The sequence below is a fragment of the Rhopalosiphum padi genome, chromosome 3 (assembly GCF_020882245.1).
Source record: "Rhopalosiphum padi isolate XX-2018 chromosome 3, ASM2088224v1, whole genome shotgun sequence".
NCBI classification, from domain to species: domain Eukaryota; kingdom Metazoa; phylum Arthropoda; class Insecta; order Hemiptera; family Aphididae; genus Rhopalosiphum; species Rhopalosiphum padi.
In genome coordinates this window covers 10,774,906-10,797,918 of record NC_083599.1, presented here as the reverse complement: position 1 = coordinate 10,797,918, position 23,013 = coordinate 10,774,906, and the positions used below count along the sequence as shown (strand labels likewise).

At 26.8% G+C, this 23,013-nt stretch overlaps 1 protein-coding gene across 1 annotated transcript; it reads left to right on the top strand.

The window, feature by feature from the left end:
• Positions 1-13,276: 13,276 nt before the first annotated feature.
• Positions 13,277-22,230, top strand: LOC132927864 (uncharacterized). The gene is made up of 3 exons (XM_060992444.1): positions 13,277-13,545; positions 19,678-21,253; positions 21,314-22,230. The coding sequence occupies exons 2-3, from the start codon at positions 19,720-19,722 to the stop codon at positions 21,487-21,489; spliced, it is 1,710 nt and encodes a 569-aa protein (XP_060848427.1). The 5' UTR covers positions 13,277-13,545; positions 19,678-19,719; the 3' UTR covers positions 21,490-22,230.
• The last annotated feature ends 783 nt before the right edge of the window (positions 22,231-23,013 follow it).

Below are 23,013 nucleotides of genomic sequence, written 5' to 3'. Positions count from 1 at the left end.
CTACATATATTTTATTATTTTGTCAAACCAGTTTTAATGAGCATTATTCTTAATGCTTTATACTAACTCAAAAATAACTTGTTAGAATTTTGATTTAAATCAGTTTTTATCAACTTCAGATTTATTTAGACTTTAAGTAATTGGCTTAATAATAATCTATCATTAAATTAAGTTGAATAGGTACTTAATTTCTATGATGGACGAATAAACAGTTTTTGTTCTGAAATTAAACTAAGACCTTAATTTATATTTTATATTTAGGTATCTTTACTAATTATTTAATATGATAAACTATATTATGTTATATTTCTAATAACACAATCAAAAAAGTTTGCCATTTTTTTTTTATAGATAAATTCATGGTGGGTTTGAAGTTTTTGAAAATCTACAAAATGAGAGGTGATAGAAAAAATGTTTAAATACTGAATTTTAGGTACATTAACATTTTCAAAAAATATTTTGCTTGAAAATGGTTATTTCTTGTTAGTTAAAGTTGTTTCAATTGCAGTATTGCCACAAGAAACTCGGTATAAAAAATATGAGAAATTGAAAATATAGTATTTAATTATACTTAATAATTTCAGAAGCCTGAAATTGGATATATTCATTATTAAAGGAATAACTGGAGTTCACCATCATACACAGGTGCGTATTTTACTGGAAATATAAAATGATAATGTAATTCTTAAAAAAAGGTGATATTTTAAATTACACTTTGACGAAATAAAAAATAAATAGTAGGTATATGTATAAAATGCTTAAATACATTTTTAACTTTTATATATTCTTACCAAAGTTAAGATCTAAAATGATAAGGTATTTGATGATTTAAAATCATTTTTATAAAATAGTTAATATAATAATATAATACAGGATAACTATAAGTAGACTAAATATACCAATTATAAATTTAGATATAATATATACCTATTATACCTACTATACATCATAAGGGTTAATAAGATATAATTTCCCATCTTCTTGGATAAGTTGATCTTATAGAGCAACTAAAATTTGTAAACTACAAATTAGATACAAATATATGCAAGAAAACACTGTATTGACATTTTGAAATAAAAAATAAGGATGTCGAGTGCAATAAAACTTAATTTCTTATTGAAGCGCTGAGTAAAACAACCAAAATATGTTATTAAATTATTAAGTTAACCTAAGTCAATTTTATCAGTTTACAACTATTGTGTAGCTAAAAAATATTGCTAACCTATGTATAATATTTGAATTAATAATTTGAAAATAAGTTATAATAATAAGTATATGTTTTGAATATTTGTAATTATTAAAAATTAAAATAATATTTTTATTTAACTATTTAAGTATCACATTATTTCTTTAAATAATACTGGTTAACAATTGTTTTCAAATAAGCAACATTTAAACTAAAAAAGTATATTCTTGTAACATTAATCCATTTAATTCTATGAAGTGTTGTTAAGGAATACATTCTGAAAGGAACGATTCCTGGAATTGATTCCTTTTTAGAGGAACGGATGAATAAATTAATTCCATTATTTTTTTTAAGGAATAGAAACGTGAATTAATTCTTTATTTTTAGGAATAGAAACGTAAATATTATAATTCTTTTGTTCTTCTCAAAAATATTTTAAAAAACATTTGGAATAAAAATTTCATTTACTTATCATGTTTTTAATATATATAATAGATGAGACTACAAATGTTTATTCACATATGACTTGGTGTTTTGATTAATATCTAATGATTAATGATTATAATAATAATAATTGATAATTCATGAATTATTTAATGACAGTATAGATTTATATTAAAACAAATTAAGGTATAAACCTGATATTGAAATTGAACTGTGTTATTACTTATTTATTATAGGTACATTTTTATTATAATAAACTATAAAGTATATTGAAATTTGTATTAATTTTTATATTTGTAATAACAAAAATGAATGCTGAAGTGTTTTAAGTAAATGTATAGTATAAACTATAAAGTATAATATATATTTATTATTTAATATTTGAGAAATATTTGAAATAATCTTTTGTACTCATTAATTATACCTATTTAAAATTAAAATATTTAGGATGTGTAATAAAATAATTGTATAAAGTATTAATGTAAACTAAGGCAAGGAACCAGATACTTTTTTAGAGGAACGAGGTAAAGAACGAGTTCTTTTTAATATTAAAATGAACGAGGAACTGAACGAATTCGTATTATTTATATATTATATTACCTAGACTCTAGAAGAACGAGGAATTGAACAGATTCCTATGTAAAAGGAACTTTAAAAACACTGATTCTATATATCTACTTATATATATGTATATATAGTGCTTGCTGATTTAGCATATTGTTTTGTCCAAACAACCTTTTTTTTTCAGTTTATCTAAAAAAATTTTATTCCGTAAAAACGTTATTCGGACTATTACGAACATTTAAAAAACGAAAATGAGCCCAATCGGTCTGTTCGTTTTCAAGTTATGCGCTTATCAACGACCAGCATTTCATTCTTTAATTTATTTTTGTTCTAAATTCCTTTATATTAAACTAACTTAGGAGTTAGGTTTAGGTAGATATAGGTTAGCATTCATAGTATTGTATAAAAAACCATAAGGTAATACAACTACTTATATATGTAGGCAGTACTAGGTAGTAGGTACAGGGCCATATTTATGCTAGGATAAATGGGACATTTGCACTGGGCCCACTCGTAAGTGGGGCCCACCGACTTCAGTCATTTAAAATTAATTAAATACCGTTTTATCACAATATTTTGAGAAAACACAATTTTACTTGGATATTTTGGTGGGTTATACAGTATGTAAAAAGTATAATGGGAATTTCTCGAAAACGACGGTTTTAGTCAGTATTGACGATACTTAACAAAATTTCATTGTCATTATTTTCGTCGTAATATTATATAATAATAATATTATATTATATAACTAATAATCGTAATATAATACTATTGACGTTGTCTTGCGTAGTTGCGTGGTGCATCAGTCCTGCGATTTACGTCAATCATATTTATTGTATATTTATTAGTCATTTGTGAATTATTTTTAATAATTTAAAATATCAAAATAATATTTAAGTGATTTAATGAAGAGAAAATTAAAATATAAACGAGATCAAGAAACAAAAAAATTCACGGTAGTTTGGATAAATTTACATTTAGAACTAATTTATCTACTAGCGCACAATCGCCAGGTAATACATTTTTAATAACAATATGAAGTCATACTCTTCTATGATCCAACTCTCATATACTAATTAGATACTTACAGCATTAGTTTAAAAATATATTATGCGTACATTTTTATTTTAGCATTGAAGAAAATAAAGATGGACAATTTGGGGCCCAAAATTGTAAATTGTACAGGGCCCACGAATTGGTAATTCAGGCCCTGAGTAGGTACCGATATGGCAATATATGGCCTGGCCCTGCCCTAAAAACCTTAGTTGCGGCACTGAATACCATCATTAACAAGAAGTCGCCAACAGCGCATTAAATCACATTTTTTTTTTAATGTTACGTTTCTTAAATCTCTCAGAAACTTCTGTACGAGTGGGATGGGAAATTCATTATTTCTCTCTGTTATGTTTTTTTCTTTAAAATACGTATGTTGAAGTAGGAATACCATATCCTTATTATTATATATTTTAATATTAGAGTTAAATAGCAAAACTGGTTAAGAGTTTTGGGAACAAAAATTTGTTGACATATTGAAATCGTCTATTATTAATTATTAAAGGTAGTAGGAATCTCAGTTTTTAAAAATTTAAGTTTAATGCATCATTTATGCTCGAAGATAAAATACAAAATCCCTATAACATTTTTGAAATGAAAGAGTGTCACAATTATAAAAAAATATATTTTTTTTTATTATTATTACAGCATTATCAGTCGCATTTAAAACAATTAGGACATTTGTGAATTGTACTACTGTTTTAAATTTAAAGCGAATAAAAAAAAAACTGTCAATAAGGATGTGACGAGGCTTATCCTCAATTGGCACGTTATAATATTGGCATAAACGACGACTATTGAATTGGCTCCCAATATTAGGTAAAGTACCTCATCGAACATTGAATTGGCACCCAATACAATATTCAATAAGTGGTTCTCAAAATATAAAAATTGAAAAACTACACAACTTTAATATTTTTATCTGGCGCAGTGCCAGATAACTGCTTGCAATTATCTAATCGTTAATGCAATAACTTTAAAAATTATATTGAAAATAATTCTTTATTTCACCTCTAATTTGGACAGAAACAAAGCAGTAGTGTCTGTCGTACTAGTTGGTACTAATTCATGTGAATCTTTTCATTCAAAATTGATTTCCCAATTGTATACGCACCTAAATATTTATAATTTCATGGATGTATTGTATGGCATTCAAGCGGATACTACTATTATTATGATAGAAGCTCCAATGTAAGACAGACCACACAAAAAAATATTCAAGAAAAATACAATTTAATTTATAGACAGTCAAATTCAGGTTATGTATATTTGAATTTATTTTCGATCAATTTTGATTGGCTATAAAATGTAATATTTGTATTTTAAATTTTTTTATGTATAATTGAATTTATTTTCACACAATTTTGATAACCAATGGACCTATAAAATAAATGTCGAGGGAGCCAATTCAATGCATATATTTTAGGAGCCACTTTAGTACGTAAAAATATCAATTAACTGTGTTTGGGAGCCAAATCAATAGCTCCGGCCTGTTTCCATCCGCAACCAGTATCTAATGTAGCCGGCCGAATGGATCCCATACTCCCATTTTGACCTTTAATACATTTCCAGTAACTATTTTGATTTCATCGAAGGTAAATTAAAAATAAAATGTAATTAGTATGTCCATGTTTCTTAAAAATTAATTTAAACACATAATTTTAGAATTTAATATATTTGAGCAAACTGTTTTAAAAGACATTAATTTATTGATACAAAAATAAGATGATACTCCACGTAAAATATCTTGAAATTATTTCACTTAAAATCTATTCATTTTAGTATAAATAAATAATCTTGACCAAATATCAAGATTAATATTTATTACTATAATTGTAATATTATTTTAATATATTTTTTTTTTTAATAACACTAACAAAGTAATATAATTTTTAATTGTTTAATCCTATATTTGAGTATTTCACTAATTCATGTTGATGCATATTGCATACCAATGCATCAATCGTCAAATGTTTGACTAGAATACAATTATACAAGTTTGTTTTTGTATCATGCATCTATATTACCACGTAGCATTTAAAAGTGTTGCGAAACAAGAAACTACACTTTATAGTTTATACTTCTATAGTTTATATTACGAATAAAACCTACCATCCTATTTTTCAGCCATTTCCATTCAGTATGCTTGAAAAAATGTCTATGAACTTGTTTAAAATTTTAAATGTATAATAAATGTATATATATGTATGTATAATAATATTGAACGGCTTACCGGGATAACAATTCGTTATTTACATCGTTTTGCGTCCATATGCGTATATGTGCGTACGATAGTATTTGAAATGAATTTTTCTCTTCTGTAATTTGTACACACACACATATAAGGTGCACGTCAAAAGTAAAATTACAAATTTAAAGTAAAATTATTTTAAGTATCGACGTAGATAATGATTGATTGACCAAATAATTAATATTGTTGAAATATGAACAGAACAAACAACCAAGCATGACGAAGGCTGAATAAAGTGAGGGCAGAGGGACTATGGCACTATGCATAGAAATAGAAAATTCTTGCCACAAATTAGCAAAGTGGGAGGTCGGTTAATTACTCCCAACTCCTAATGATCATATTGATATAAAGATAAACAAATGAAAAATGAAACGTTCGTAGGCACTAGTCATAAAAATAATTAAAATTTTTTTCAACCTTGAACCTACGTCATGCGAAATTAATTATTTTATAAGTTTATAATAAGCAGGTAAGTATATAATTACAATGCTAAATGCTAAGTACCTATGTAAAGACTGAAGTTCAATTTTAGATTGATCCTTTATTTTAAAGTTTAATAATTTTAATGCATCTACGATAACAATATTGCATTTTCAACTGATAATATTATTATCTATTCTATGAATAGATGTTATGTGTTGTTAAAACAAATTATATGAAATTAAAACAAAAATAAATAAATAATACTATAATATAGGTAGGTTTTTAATATTTTTTTATTTATATACGTAAATTAGCCCAACAAATCTCAGAAATTCTAACTAAGAAACTAGAAAGCAAACTTTTTTTTCTGTTTATGTAGGTATACAAAAAAAAATATTGACTTTATTATATTATTAATTGTATTAAATTATTAAAATAATATGTATTTATACCATGGAAGTAAGTCTGGAGTTGAACCACACAAATTTTTCACAATTTTTAGTCTTAACGGACGCCACAAACTTTCAATTCTTTGGGTATGTGCCTTAGAGAGGGTAGAGCGCATACGTCAAGATAGCCTTGGAAACAGTAAATCAAAATCCTGATTTATCTAAAATAATATAACAAAATTATTTAAATGGTAGGTATCATAATACCTTAAACAGTTATAACTTTATAAATACTACAATGCCAAAATATGGTACATATTATATGATATAGGTTTAAGACATATTATATATTAAAAATCAGAATTTGATTTATTTTTTTATTTAGTTGTTATATCGGCGAGTCAAAAAATACACAGTATATTTCTTAATGATCGGGTAAAACAAGACTTTTTACGCAAAATTAATTTTTCATAAAACATTTTTCTATTATTTTTATAAATTTTCTTCTTTTATATAATTCAAAAACTATTAATTTTAGATAATTACTAAAAATTTTCAACAAAAGTTTATATTTTAGAATTTTTTATAATATACAATATACATGCTATAATTTTCAAAATATTTTAAGTAACTCTTTTTCGTGATTTTTTTTAGTTATTTTCTATAAATATTGAGTACACATTTTTTTGCTCAGTCAAAAAGATTAAAAAATTAATATGAGTTTCGCTATCTTATACTTGTTTGTTGTTATTACTTTAGAATAAAAATAATTAGTATAATTCGATCAAAATAAATAACGATTCATCAATAAATAATGTTCTTAGTGGCGCAACTATAGATGTCACTTTTAGTGAATGGGCCTTAATTTAAGTTTCTTTGCTTATTGTTGTGAACAAATTTGGGATAGTCGATAAATTGTTGATTAAAAAAAATGAGGTAATATGAACAAATACCTAGGTTTTTGTAAATAAAATTAAGAAAACACAATAATAATGGACATGACACAAATTTTCAATTCTATACATATTTTTCAACAAAATTTCCGGAAAAATAGCGGAAAAAACAATTTTTTCCTATAGCCTCGGAAAATGAGAAAAAATTGGAGTTTATTAAAATAAAACATTTCCGAAAAATTGAAGTTTTTGAAAAATTAAAAACTGCATTTTCGTTAAAAAAAATAGATAGAGAAACCTGTCATTGTCGTTCACATTTTGCCAATTCGGCGTATATACTTACATCATTGTAGGTATTAAACATCTAACTGTTAATACTGGCGACTAGTAAGTAAAATAGATAGTTTTAATATTTTAGAATCTGAGCGGGGCGATAACATTTTCAAAATATTTTTACTCGTTTTGAGCTGTTAACGGACATTTTCAACTTTTTAAAATTTTTTTTTTATTTTATAAACGTCAATACAAATTCTTTTGTTGGGTTAAAAAGCTTGGAAATTTAATACAAAGCTCCTGATATATAAATATGACCTACTGTAACTTACTATAGTAGGCTAATTATTTAGGAAAAAATGTTTTTTCATGAAAAGTCTCAGAATATTGGAAGTACTGCAGAGAGCGTGTTTAAGACAAATGTAATGTATAGAAAGTGCTGCAACTATGGGTATTAGGTATTTACGATTTTAAGAAGGGTTTTAACATATATTATGCGACTCGATCAAAGAGTAGATTAAACACGATAGTACATTTTATTTAAAATCAAACTTATTGGCCAGGATCCCCGATGCTTGGTATGATTTAAAAGAATAACTATATAGCACCTTTAGAATTATCGCTTGTTGTAAATTGAGGACTTGCAGCACTGAAAACAGTATAGTATGTATTGTATACCATTTATTTTATAGTATTATAAAATCAATACTGTATAATACTTTGTGAACTTCTACATATTTATGAACACTACAGTATTATTAAGATTACCGCGTGTTTAACCATGAATAATGATTACATTATACAGTAGCGGTCAAACAGGGAGGGCGTGCGAGGGGAATAGATATCCAACCGTGACTTTTTTTTTTAATATTTATAAGTTTATAACATTTAAATGTATGTGTATTATACTATAATGTTAATGTATTCAATTTTGTTTTATTTTTTACGCTACATGGAGGAGGGAGGGAGGGAATTGGAATAGCATTTGACCGTCACTGACAATATAATATACATTTCGAAGAAATAAATAGGGACGTAGCCCATTAGACTCCCATTTTTCCTAAACGGCTGCCTTTTTATAAAAAGGTCATATTCCCAAACGACTCCGGTTTTTTATAACACAAATTTCTTCTCACTTCATACAGATTTAGGATTGTCTCAAAAGAAGTTTGGTTAAAAATGTGTTGGTTTACACTAAGTAAATTATAAAAAATATATATTATTAAGAACTAAATTTTATAAAATTTTAGCGTTCAAAAATAGAAAAAAAATGTAAAAAAATTCATACATAGGGTACCTAAATGTTATTTGCACAGTTGTTATATAATCCATACGTGCAGTTATTTTATTTGATGAAAATCGTTAATGATGTTTCCAATGAGCTCCTGTTTATTTTTAATACGTATAATATATTAATACTTATTTAATTTAGGTATAGAAATTATATTTGATGTTTCAGTATTTTAAGTATTCCGTTTTATAAATTTTAAATTTAAAAATACGGTATATCGACCTCAAGTCGGTATACCGGTATTACCGTTAACAATTTGAGAATTAACCTGTTTGTAATATATTTTTCAGCAGAATCCGTTTAGGAATAAGCAAACAATGAACGGGAGCCGTTTGGGATGCGCAGATAAATAGATGGTAGAGCAAGCGGTACAACAGGTAGATACGTGATGCGGACGGTGCGGAGCAATCGGGTAGTGTGAGCGGTGTACTGTTCGGGTCGTGATGTAGACAAAATCCGAAGGGAGATAGGCCACTGACGACCAATCGTTTTACGCCATTTACAACAAACAACTGTAACGGAAAAAAGGCAAAGCCTTAGGTTAATTGTTTATACGTCCAGTATCCAGTCCCGGTACAAGTAAACCACTCCCTGTAATTAATGCATTTTCATCACCAATTGTTGGTGTGTGATTTTCTCATATTATTTATTTACAACATATACTACGATTAATGTAAACTGGTAGAATAGTTTCCTTCTAAACAAGTTGTCTATGCTACATAGTATCAAAATATGTGCTTCAAACAAACCGCCATTTGCATCCGAATGCTCGAAACGCGGCACGCAACTATCAATATTAAAGAATGTACCTAATAGAAAACGTTATACAATTTTCATCTAGTATCACAACTATGTCGGAGAGAGGTATAGGTATTTAATAAACATCGTGTTATAAATATTTTTATTTTTATATATTACAGAATATAGATAAATATTGATATCGTCAGATCATTTTAATAAAATGTAATAAATTATTACAAATAAACTAATTGTACATGTATGTATTGTTTGTTATGAATAAAATTAAAAAATTGAATAAAATATTTTTTTTTAATCAAATTTTATGTGCGACTGACATAGTAAACTATTTAAAATATCTAGTTGATATTTTGAGTTTAACATATATACTATATGATACTGATAAACATGTTTGAACTAATTTTGCTTTAGTTCGTAATATTATCATAAAAAACAATTTTTAAGAAATGAAATTACTTTGATTCCAAACGGTTTAGTGTTCTATTTCTATCATACCTTTTGCAGAAAGTGTTTAAGGGGACACTTTTTCAGCGAAGTTGGTCAACTGGTTTCCTTTGCGATTCCTCCATTAGTAGCATCGACCTCTACATGTTTATGTATGTGAGTTCCGCATAACGGGTGGATTTGGGATGTTCGGTGTTTTACCTAGGAACAAAGAGCTGGTAATAATTTATTGACATTAACCACTTATAAATTCAAAATATTATGTTAATAATGTTATTATTAATTTTCTCAAAAAAAAAATCAAATTTCGTGTATTTTAAATTTAGAAATTTATTTAAAAATAAAATTATTCAATTTCTTTTCTTATTAAATATTCAGTGTAATTGTAAGAAGGGACGGTATCATTTTTAAGTGATTATTATTAGACACTAAAAGCAGTTAATATTAAATAAACACTAATTTCTTCTCTTATAGGTTAGGTATTAGACTAAATTTAGATTAGGCTCTATAAGCTTATATGATGTTATGCTATTAAAAATTATGAATAATAATTAAAGCTATACCTTTTTAATGAAAAATTAAACATAAATGTAAACTAAAAAATCATACAAAATATTTCTTTGTAATATTGATCCTCATGTTTATCTACAATAAATTATGTTTTATATTTCTATTTAATTGTGTCAAAAGCCTTACATTTAATAGTTTCTTTAATTAACTACCAATTACTATCAGTGGTAGATTTAGTGCCAGGCAAAGTAGACAGTTGCCTAGGGCAGCAATTTTAGGCCAATATTTTATTGATAATTATTGTTTAGCATCAGTCTATATAATTTTTTTTTTTAATAGTAATGTTAAATAAGTACTTAAAAATATGTTTTCTTATTGATAAGTTTAATGGGGCAGCAAAATAAAATTTTCCTTACAGCAGCAATTGTGTAAATTCAGCTCTGACTACTATAATTAATTTATAGACAATACATTACCGATTATTAAAATTAAATTGTTTTATTGTTTTGAAAATTACTTATATCAAAAATTGCCTTCAAATAATATTTATTAAATTGAATAAGATTTATTGTGTAACTCTAAATAATACTAAATCTAAAAGTAGAGGAAATAATTTACAAAAAATAAAATAATTGTAGTTTTAAAAAAAAAATGTATGATCATTGACAGTCAATTTACAGTATCCCGAATAGGTCAAACTTAAGTTATAATTGAGTTTAATATGAATATGAATATATAATAACTAATACAAACAATTAAAAAAATATATTCATCATTATATAAATCTTATTACTTACTAAAATATGAAAGAGAAATCTTCTATTAAAAAAGATAACATTAGTATTAGAGAAAATTATTTTATTGATTTTATATAAACTTTTGAATTTATTAAAATATAAAAGCAATAATAGTAATCAAATAGCTTTCTTTTCTATTTATAATAATTATAATACCTATGATAATTTAGATTATAGTTGCACAAATATGTTTTTATAAAAATAATTAATATAAATTGTTCATATTAAGTAATCAAATTGTACATCCATAAATGCATTTATTTACTATAAAGAATAACTTTATTTTATAAATTTCAAAATATTCAATTTGGAATAATTATTAAAAAAATATTGTAACGCTTTAATTAAAATAATATATGAAATTGTTCAATAAATATTAAGGAATAATTATATTAATTAGAACTACATTATTCAAATGCCATTTTCTGCTAAATTAACAAAAATACAAAAACTTGAAATGTATTTTTTAATTTGTTTACATATGTGTTACAATATAAGTATACAATCAACTAAAATATATTATTCTAATCTTTTTTCTTACAAAGAAACTTGTTATCTGTAAAATAAAGGTCATGAAAATATATTTATTTTATCATTATTATGATGATGTTTAATAATAATATCTATAAATTATGTGTTTATAAACAATAACATATTATGAGTTATGAATTTAACATAAAAGTAACTCCTAATCAAAATTACATTTTTCCCACGGTTATACTGTTAATTTTAATAATTCTACATAATCATAGTTTTATCAATATAAAATAGATTTAAATTCAATAAAAATACAAGATCTAATTTAATTATACTATGCTTTAAAATATACTTTAACTAAGTACCTACTCTAACATCTTAAACATTAATAAAACAACTGACTTTTGCTGCTTGACTTTTAATCAGTGATCGGTTGAATTTAGCTTTCCTAGCTAACAACAAAATAATAAGATTAAAAAAAAATTACAACTTTACTTGAATAATAGCACAGTTGATGAGTAACTTGTTAGTAGTTAGGACTAAGTCATTGACAATAAAGTGGCAAGTGACATTTTTGTTATATATTTTGCATAAATAATGGAAAAATGTTTTTAAGAGGACGCTATACACGCATGTGTTGTCTTCGTTTTACAAATACAAAAACTATTTTTGGTAGGAAAGAACCGAGAAGGTTAGTCATAACTAACAAACACAATTTTTACTACATTAAACAGAAAACTTAAGATGTGAAATATAGATTTTTTTTTTTTGATATTGGAACCACAAAAAATTATTCAAGTTTAAAAATAATGGATTTTGAAACAATGAGAACTTTTTTGAATAAGTTATATCAATAAATAAAAACAATATTTGACGTATAAGCGATAATGTTTTCTATTTCTCTACTTGTACTATATTTTATATAAATTTGGAGTCTTAACTATCACTACAGCCTGAGTGGTTCTATCCCATACAAAACAGTTTTTGTTATGTAGAATATTTATAAGACGTAGACAACACATATGGGTGTAGTGTCTTCTTAAGTTTAATGATTAAATAAATATACTTAGTTTGTAAATCTATTTAAAACAAAGCAATGATTGGTGAGCTTGGACATTTACATCTGCAATTATTAAGACACCTGGCGGAGCCACACATTAAAACTAAAGGTAAAAATACTAACACTGCATCACCAGAATCGAAAAACTATAAAAAAAAAAACAAAATCGATATTATTTTGTAGAATTTAAGTAATAGTACACTTGTTTTTCATAAACATTCATAATAATATTGTATGCACTATGCATGAGAAAAAATACAAATTAGCAAAACATTACGTCATGTTATCGCAAAGATTATGATAAGGCGTGAGACAACAAATAACAACAAAAGCTCAACGCTGATAGTTATTGAGTTAGGTTAGGTTTGATCAACGATGATGTTGTTCTTGATAACCGACCGCGGTACCATCAGCTGTATCGTATCCGTATGTGAATAGTGCATTAATGCGGTTCGTCTGCACTAGCGCGGCGCGTCACTCCTCGGTCGTCAGAGTCATCAGTTGCTTCACCGGAGGTCTACGACGGTGACGTCTGTTCGTGTTGTACCAGGATGCGACATAAAAACCGATCAACTGCATGAGAATCACCGCGTATACTTTACATATTTGGTTGAACTGCATATGGGTGTATAACCTGTTTCTAGTGTCCAGCTCTACAAAATCTATTTTTCCGCGGCATCACGATAAACAACCAACAGAACAACAGACGAGCGGGCAAATTCAATTTCGTGGTAAGCACTGCACTTACTGCAATTCACAACAAAAAACTAATGCAGCCGTTCCGTTTACGAACATTGTTATTTGTTAACCACCGCTTTGTAGTTCAAAATTTTTGTGGGCAATGTATAGATTCAGTTGTCACATGTCCCATATAATATGTAATAGTATCTTTTGGTGAAGAGAACAGAAACCGTTTAGACCAATCCCCTCTCAGCTAACCACATAATAGCTCGACAGTTGACCCCCCCCCGCTCCATTTCGTCTAGTACCTGTATGTTGTCTCTCCCCTTCCTATAACAACCCGATCGTTACTCGCACAAGTTAATGGTTATCCCCCTCCCACCTCTATCGACGCTGCGCATAAAACGCATTCTTCCATGCATGTGTATAACATTCTTTGTCTACAGAATCTGTGGTGAGCTGAACAATTACTAAACATGTCAGAAAATGATAAAGGACCCACCTGCCCGAAATATAAACTTTGATGTCAAATTTTTACAGCTAAAAAACAATATCATTATGTTTTGTTATATATTTCTTCATATTAATAACATCAAATTGATTTCATTGATTGATCCATTTAATCACTTAAAAATTTACTCATCAACATATTGCCATTTATATTGGTCGATATTCGATGGGCCTAATCATAGACATATTATAATATAATTTTATGATATCCATAGCCTACGGGTTTAAAATAGGATTTGGAACCCGATTATTATCGATTAGATTATGTTAGTCACTACTATTTCCATTAACTGTACCGTTAAATTATGACGCCAATCGTAAATTCTGTTCACCACCGTCGTGTATAACGCGTCATTATACAATACCACATTGTTAAAACGCACATTTTGCCAAAAACACCACCCACCTGTAAGATTTTCGATCGCCGTTTTTACAACGGTCGCCTTGGTAGTTACATTTTTCTTTTACGATAGCAATATGCACATACACATAACTATGCGCTATTGATCATGGTCAGTATTTGTCAGTGGAGTATTTAAGAATTTGTTTCTTTTCTATTGGTGAGGGATTATACATTTTTAGTAAAACATGTAAACCTCATACACTCATACTCATAATTTTTTAAAAAATTATCTAACTTGTTAAGGAACAAGATTTTTAGGTGGATGTCAAAACAATATATTTTTTTTCCTAAAACCAAAGAGAGAAAACATATGCACGTAAAATCGTTTTTTTTACAATTTTTAAGTAGTCTTAAAGTAAGACAACCTAATAATGTAATAACTATAGGAAATAATATTTTTAAAGATTTCACATATCAGTTTTATGCTTGACTTTTTAAACAACTTTGAAAATGAAAAATAAAAATTTAATTATAAGTGAATATTACATTATTTCAAGACAATAAAAATAGATAGGTATATCAAACCTTCAAAAATATTATTCTTAATAATTTTTCTTATGAGTAATTTTATTCTAAGATTTCTAAACTACATTACAAAAATAATTTTGCGTGAATACGTCTTATTTTAGTTCAATATGGGCTAGCAAAAACTAACAGTACACGTTGTCGCGTTGACATCTATTTAAAATTATAGTTAATTACGAACAGTGAAGTACACAGCCATTTTTATTTGTGGTGCCGTGGGGGGATGATACATTAAAAAATTATAAACACATGTTTATATCAATATTTTAAAATAATAAAATATAATGTTGCATTGTTGCTTAACAAAAATTTATTTTTATCATAGAATAAATAATAATATCTAATTTAAAAATATAATTTCTATAATCCAAATTTCACAACTCGTTAACTGCGAATTTTGTGCACCGATTCTGGTCCGGATCTCCAAGATACCTTTTGTCTGGAGTTTATTGAATTTTAAATTTTGTAGACCAATTTTTTCAGAACCTTTAATCATATTTTGCGTTAAGGTTTTCTATAGACTAGTCTGTATTGTGGTTTACTTGTTGATATTAAACATACAGCATACATGACATTCCTATCTTCACTAAAAATACATTTTTAATATTTTTATGCTGCAACATAACAGAGAGAAAAGATGGTTCTCATTCGCAAAGAAACTTCAATTGATACGGAAATTTACATTTAAAAAAGATTGAAAAGAAACTTATGGCTTAGATATAATATTTTCCGGGGGAGAGGAGTTACTCATTTATTTCTTATGTTTAAAATATTTTTCATTTTTTCATAATTATATTAGATTTTTTAATTTTTATATTATAAATATATAATACATTAGGTTAATAACTAGTAGCATATTATAGAAATTGCATTAAATATTTTTTTATGTTTCTTTTGTTTAATTAGTGTTCAATTTTTTATTTAGTATTACAATTCTTAGTTATTTTTATGGATTATATCTGTAGAGTGGATAAGTTGGTTTGTCTTGTTAAGTATTCAAATACTTTTCGACAAATATGTTTTTGAAATACTTAAAAAAAATTTTATTGGTATTTTTATTTTAAAATACTAAATATTTTTTTCATTCTAGTGTTTTACTATACATTCCAATTACCAATATTTAAAAGATTTTGGACCACCACGAAATATTTTTCTTGTGACCTTGTGACAAATACTGTATATAAGTAATTATCTAATATCTTGCACCTATATAAATGGGCGCATGTAAATTCGACCTTTTTAGATCTTTTTTCATGTAAATTCCACCGGTAACTTTTTACTACCTGAAAAAAATATAAATTCAATGGGCACATAATTTTTATTATTTTATAGATATTTGGTATTGTTGACTCCAAAACCCGCACACTTTTGATAAAATACAGGACAAAATCACACACAATAAATAGTTTAAAACCGAACAATTTTAAAAATTGTTGTATCCAAAAACCGCACAGTTATAATTTCGACCCCAAAGTTGATAAACAAAAACGCATATGTATATGTAATTATTTATTCTCATATTTCATCAAAATAAAATTATACATTCAAAAATTTAAATAAAAATTAAAACTCAAAATTTGATTGACTGAAACCGACTGCCAACGTTATTTAAAAACTTTATACGATCTCCGTCACGTAAAAACTCTTCCCAAAATTGAAACAAATGCTCCTAAAAATAAATAGGCAATTTTAGTGGCTACTAAAAACTTGATTATTGTATAGTGCATAACTTAAAGTCTTATCTTTTCACTATTTTCACTAAAAATAGTGTGCGGTATTCATTATAAAATGACCGATAAGCTGTGCGGTTTTTGTCTATCGACCTTTTTAGGGTCAAAATCAAAATTGTGTGGTTTTTGGATGCAACCTTCGGGATTTACCCTTTTATATTTGAGATAAATTAATTATAAATACAGAATATAGGTATGATATACAATTATTAAACACACGCAATAACAATAAAATTAGTAATCAATAATAATAATAATAGGTAGCAATAGGTAATAAGTACATAATTTATGTACAGATTTCTAATGTATACACATTATAATCAAATACTTTTATCATTTTTTAGTTTTTTACATAAATTTTAAAAAAATACATAATAATTAATGATCACTAGTTAGTAGTTGAAAAAAAAATTAAAATAAAACACACATAGTTAACAATTAATGTGTAGCTATAATAAAAATAGTTTTAATCGGTGGATTTTACCATCGGTGGAGTTAACACGTTTTCAGGTCAAAAATACGTACTGGTGGAATTTGCATTTTTTTACAGATAAAAAAATCGTATCGGTAGGTTTTACATGTTTTAAATTTAACCCTAAAATTGACTACTTATAAATCGGTAGAATTTTTTTATTTTATTATTATTCGAATTATTTTAAATACAAATAACACCAAGTATTTAAAAACGTGTTCTGAATACATTTGAAAAGTATTCTTAACAAGACTGAAAAGAAGACAAATCATTCAATATTTATAGTATTCAATTTACATGAAAATATTAAAAACATAATAAAGTACATTATATTTTTAAAAAATATTACAATACAAATAATGATTGACAATTTTATAAACATGCAAAAATATACAACAGGTACCTATCAAACGTTACCCATTTACTCATTATGCTTAGATTGAAAGATCGAAATCAATTAACTGGTTTTACGTACATTTTCCCGCTGTCAAGTAATTATTGACATTTTTTACTTTTATTCCCTTAAAATCCCAATTATTTTCACTTTTATATCAGAAGTAAATTGAAGTTAAAGATTCAACTATTTTTACTGCTTCGAAAGATGGTGGCACACAAATAAGGAATATATATCGTTTTAAAATTAATACATTCACTACATTGATTGCTCTGTTCATAATGAAATGTTTTTACTATTTTATATTCTATTCCTAACCTTATATTGATATTATATTGTTTATTATAATTATGATATAGTTAATCATAATTTCCTTTAGTTGTGGTATTTTTGTAACTATTTGTGACATTTTCCGACTTTAACCCTTGACTTTTTATAGTTACAAATAACAATTATACAATTTATACTATTATAAGTTTTAAGAGGGCGTTACACTCACATGTATCATCTCTGTCTTACAAGTACGTAACATATATATATGTAATATATTATAAAAAAGTACAATTAAATTAATTAGCTAATGCAGCTTTAAAAAAAAAGAAATTATCTATTTAAAATAAATGTATAAAAATCATATAAATCTTAACTAATATTAAAAGTTAAGAGGACGTAACACCCGCATGTTTTCTCCGTCTTACAAGTGCGCAACATGGTCAATTTATCAGCAGATCACGTTTAGCTCCGTTAGTTAAAAATTTGAGTGAATAGTCCTATTCTGAAACTTGGCGGTAAGAACATTATCTATATTAGTATGTTGATTTTTACGATAATTCAATTTTTTAGCAAGTTATGCGTATATAATATAGCGTAAATTAAAAATACTCATAACTTTCTTAAAAACTGAAAAATTGTAAAAAACCAACATATAAACATAGATATTGTTCTTACCATCATGTTTTATATTAGGTAGATTTACTCTATTTTTTAAACTAACGGAGCTAAATGTAATCTGCTGAGCATAAATTTGTTATGTTGTGCACTTGTAAGACGGAGAAAACACATGCGGGTGTTGCGTCCTCTTAACTTTAAATATTAGTTAAGATTTATATAATTTTTATACATTTATTTTAAATGGATAATTTCTTCTTTTTTTTTTTTGTGAATGCTGCATTGGCTAATTAATTTAATTGTACTTTTTTTAGCGATACATATATTACAATAATATTATAAAATATATAACCTACATAACAAATCTATTATAAATAATATTAAGAGTATTGTTTAATTTAATTTAATCAGTCTAATAAGTTTTGACAATTGGCTTGATAAATTAAATTTAAAAATACATTTAAATACATTTTGTCTGCAAGTTATATAACTTTCCATTAAAATATAATAGTAAAATAATATAATTCTCAATAAATATAGGTACCTGTCCATACAATTTAACAATAATTAATTAAATAAGAATTAATATATAAAATATATTTCCTTAGAAATGTTGGTCTGCTGTTTGTCACTTCATTTTGAAAAGCTGAAGCTTGTATTTCTAATAAATATACATAAAAAATATCCTTAAACTAAATTTCACATGGTTTATAATATTCAAATATGTGTTATACCAATATATCTATTTTATATTCCTTTTACTCATTCTGCGACAATAATTTAGCATTCCTCTACAACTGGTAACAAAACACATAAATCAACAAATGACATGATCAATCTCTAGATTTACAGAGTGCATAGCAACTGGGCATGGAAAACGTAAAAACTATAAATGAATATAGGGTTATTATATAGGCCAGAAAAGATAAAGAGTATACATGACCATAAAGGGTAAACAATTTTTATTATAATGGAACTTAAAATTTTATAAAAATCATAGTATGATAAATATTATTATTTCCTTGGTCAATTATAAAAAGAATTTTAATAATAATAATATTTTTTTTTGTATTTTCAGAATATCTAGTTGGTATAAGCATTTTAATTTATATAATTTATTGGAAAATATTCAAAAAATTCTTTTTAGTACCTTTGAATATTGTATACAATTTATTTCTAAGAATTAAAAAAGAATAAGTGGTTTAAAAATTAAAAATTAAATATATGTATTTAAGCTTATAATCTATAATTTGTTATTAGGTGAACATTTAGCTACAGCATTGAAGAAATTCATTTTCCAATATGTCTCATACTGAAAATTCCGACAGTCGACATCATGTAAACAACAATGTTGAATCAAATCCATCTAGACCCATTCAGTCCACACAAGATAGACAAAATATACTTTCAGCAACCAATGCTCTTGGTATTACTGACGAAATTGCCTATCCAACTCCTTCCTGTACACAAAGCAACGATGCCATATCTAATGCACAAACAAATTCAACAATACCTAGTATACATAGTAATTCAATTTCACCTAATATACATGGATTTGACTTTGGTGGATCTAGTTCACAGAGCAATGCAACTATACCTGGTATGCAGAACATTAACTTTAGACCTAGTTCACAGAGCAATGACATTGGTTCTAGAGCTTATATGTCACACTATGTACGTAGAACTTTAACTGGATTAACGGCTGAATCGTGGGCTCAATATAGGGCTAGATATCCCACACCTAATCATTTACAGAAAGTACACCCTAACGTAATAGAATACACTCAAGTACGTCCTCACTGGTATCGTGTAGTATCAATTGATGTCAATTCAGCAGATTCAAATGAATCATACTCCTCACAACCTCAAAAAGTTCAACGTACAGCAAACGGTCGACGTAGTACTGCGGGTGTAACTAATACTCAATCGGATGTGGAATGGTATCGTAGAGTGAATCGTGATGTTATTGAGTCACAGAAAACAGTACCGTCATCACGATCCGAAAGGTTGGAACGTAGGAGCGAAAGTCAACATCCTACACTGCCTCTGTCGTCTATTCAAGCTCATTCAAACAATTCTCATCCAACAAGTTCAGTGAATAATATTCTTCAAGCTGATTCACAAAATGAACCGATTCCCTTGAATAAAAGATCTAACGAAAGTGTAGGATACCAATCTAACAATGGTATTCATACAATGAATCCTCCAGCCTTATATTGTCCAATTCAAAACTTAAACAGTGACCAGTCATCAGCTGTATCAATTTCAACAAATTCTGAACCTTATATTACTCAAGATACAACTCCTTCTTCAACTGTGACTAATAATTCAAACCATGCACAAGTATTAATTGACCTCGATGATTTTGATACTAATACTGAAGATCAACCCCTTCCTGTTCTACCAAATTCCTCTAATGCAGTCAACCCTAATCCAGGAAACAATGTAATTGGATTTATTCCAACTCTAACTGATTCACCAGTAATCAATGAACCTGAAACACTTGAAGTTGTTATTCGTTCGAGAGACTATGCTGATTATAACATTATTATCTCAAATCCTTCTATTATCCGAATGCATAAAATTTTACAAAGATCTATTTTGAGTTCAAACAATACAAATTCTCCTGCAAACAATACAATTTTGTATCAACAAGTCAATAACTATATGCGAGTCTTAAGAAACACTATATTATCGACAGATATCAATTCTTCAAGTGTTTCATCATTAATGAGTGCATCAGTTCCTCGGTCGCTCACTATTGATCAATCTTCTTATCCTCTACTTGATACATCTGAAATGCCACCAATAACTATAATTGACCGTATACAAAATGGTATTTATGATTTATTATTTAAAAATATAATACATATCAAAAATATTTTACAATTTTTAGGTTGTGTCATTAAAGAATTAACAAACTGTGCAATATGCTTGGAAGAAAACAATGGTAATGTCTTGTTAGAGCCATGTAAACATTACAATATGTGTGGAGCTTGTATGGAAAGACTGACATCATGGATTTGCCCAATATGTAGAAGTCATATAACAAATATAATAGTTTATGTTTAAGTATGACATATACAGTAGAGCGTCGATTATCCAAACTAATTGGGACCGAAGGGGGTGCAAATAATCAAACAACCATTGAAAATTTTAAAATAAAGTTAAAAACTAATTTACTTGATATAATACTAAGTATAATATTCATACATAACATAAAAATATAAAACAAATATATATAATATATTTATTTGAATTAATAATACAATTTTTTTGCACTTCATTCCATTGGAGTGAGCCATAGTAGATAGTAAAATAATCTCGCATTTCATAATATGTACACGATAAAAGGAACATAACGAATGATAAAGTTAAATTAAAATAAATTAAAAATAAATTTGTACACAAAAATTTTTATTGCAGATAATTGACGTGCGGATAATCGATGTTCCACTGTAAATATATTATAAGCCGCATATTATTGGTAACTGAAAATAATACTTAAAAACACAAGGTTCTCCTAATCTTTGCTCTTTGTAAACTCTCTTACTCTTCTCTCAACTCATTTTCAAACTGTCAATCATAATATATATGCATCTTTAAAATACATTTCTATATACTCTATTCAGAATGAAATCGTACCACGGTTGCCGACTTATGTACTGAGTTCTGCAGGCTTCACTACACAGCAAGTATTTGGATGGTAGAGTCAATAGGGACAACGGTCGGGCAATGCTCACCGAAACTAGTTTCTGTGCAAGTAGGTACGTTTTTATTTTGAATAGAGTAGATACAGTAGTCACCGCTTATTGTAATCACGGTTAATGTTATCAATCTTTTATTTTTATCTAAAACTATAAGTACGGGTAGGATTATTGAGATGTGCATGCCTCGTACCTACGCTGGTGGCTCAAGCCACGATACCCGCATTGTATTTCACTCACATTAATAATAATTTACAACTAACACATAGATCCCGGGCGGCTAAGACAAGATTATAAAATGCCTAAATATTTTTTTTTCAACTTTCGTTTAGTGTTATAAATCGGATTATATTATCAATTATGTCCCTTACCAAAGTGATTACATTAAGCGGCGACCACAGTATTGAGTATAGCACTTTTAGTTTATGTATAAAAGTATACTGCTATGCATATTTTCATTGAAATTACAATTTTTACCAAAATATAAGTAGGGAACGGATTTTATTGTAAATACATATTTTTATTGGAATGAGATATTTTAAATCTGATAAAAAAATGTGTACGATTTAGATAATTCTAATTGAAATAAACCCAAATTTATTTTACATATTTTTACATATTTAGGTATAAATACATAATTTTACATATTTGTTAAATAAGTATATATTTTGTACATATTTTAGTAAATTTTGATTTTTTACATTGATTTTCGACGACGTTTAACATCATCTGCTTCGTCTAAAACAACAATATATGTAATTGTTGACAGAGATTTTTTAATAGGAAAAATTCAACAAGGATCTCTAGAAATTGAGTACACTCCTTCTGATATAGTGAATAAGAATTATGCCCCTATCACATCTGTTGATGTAAAACGGCCTTTTAGCCA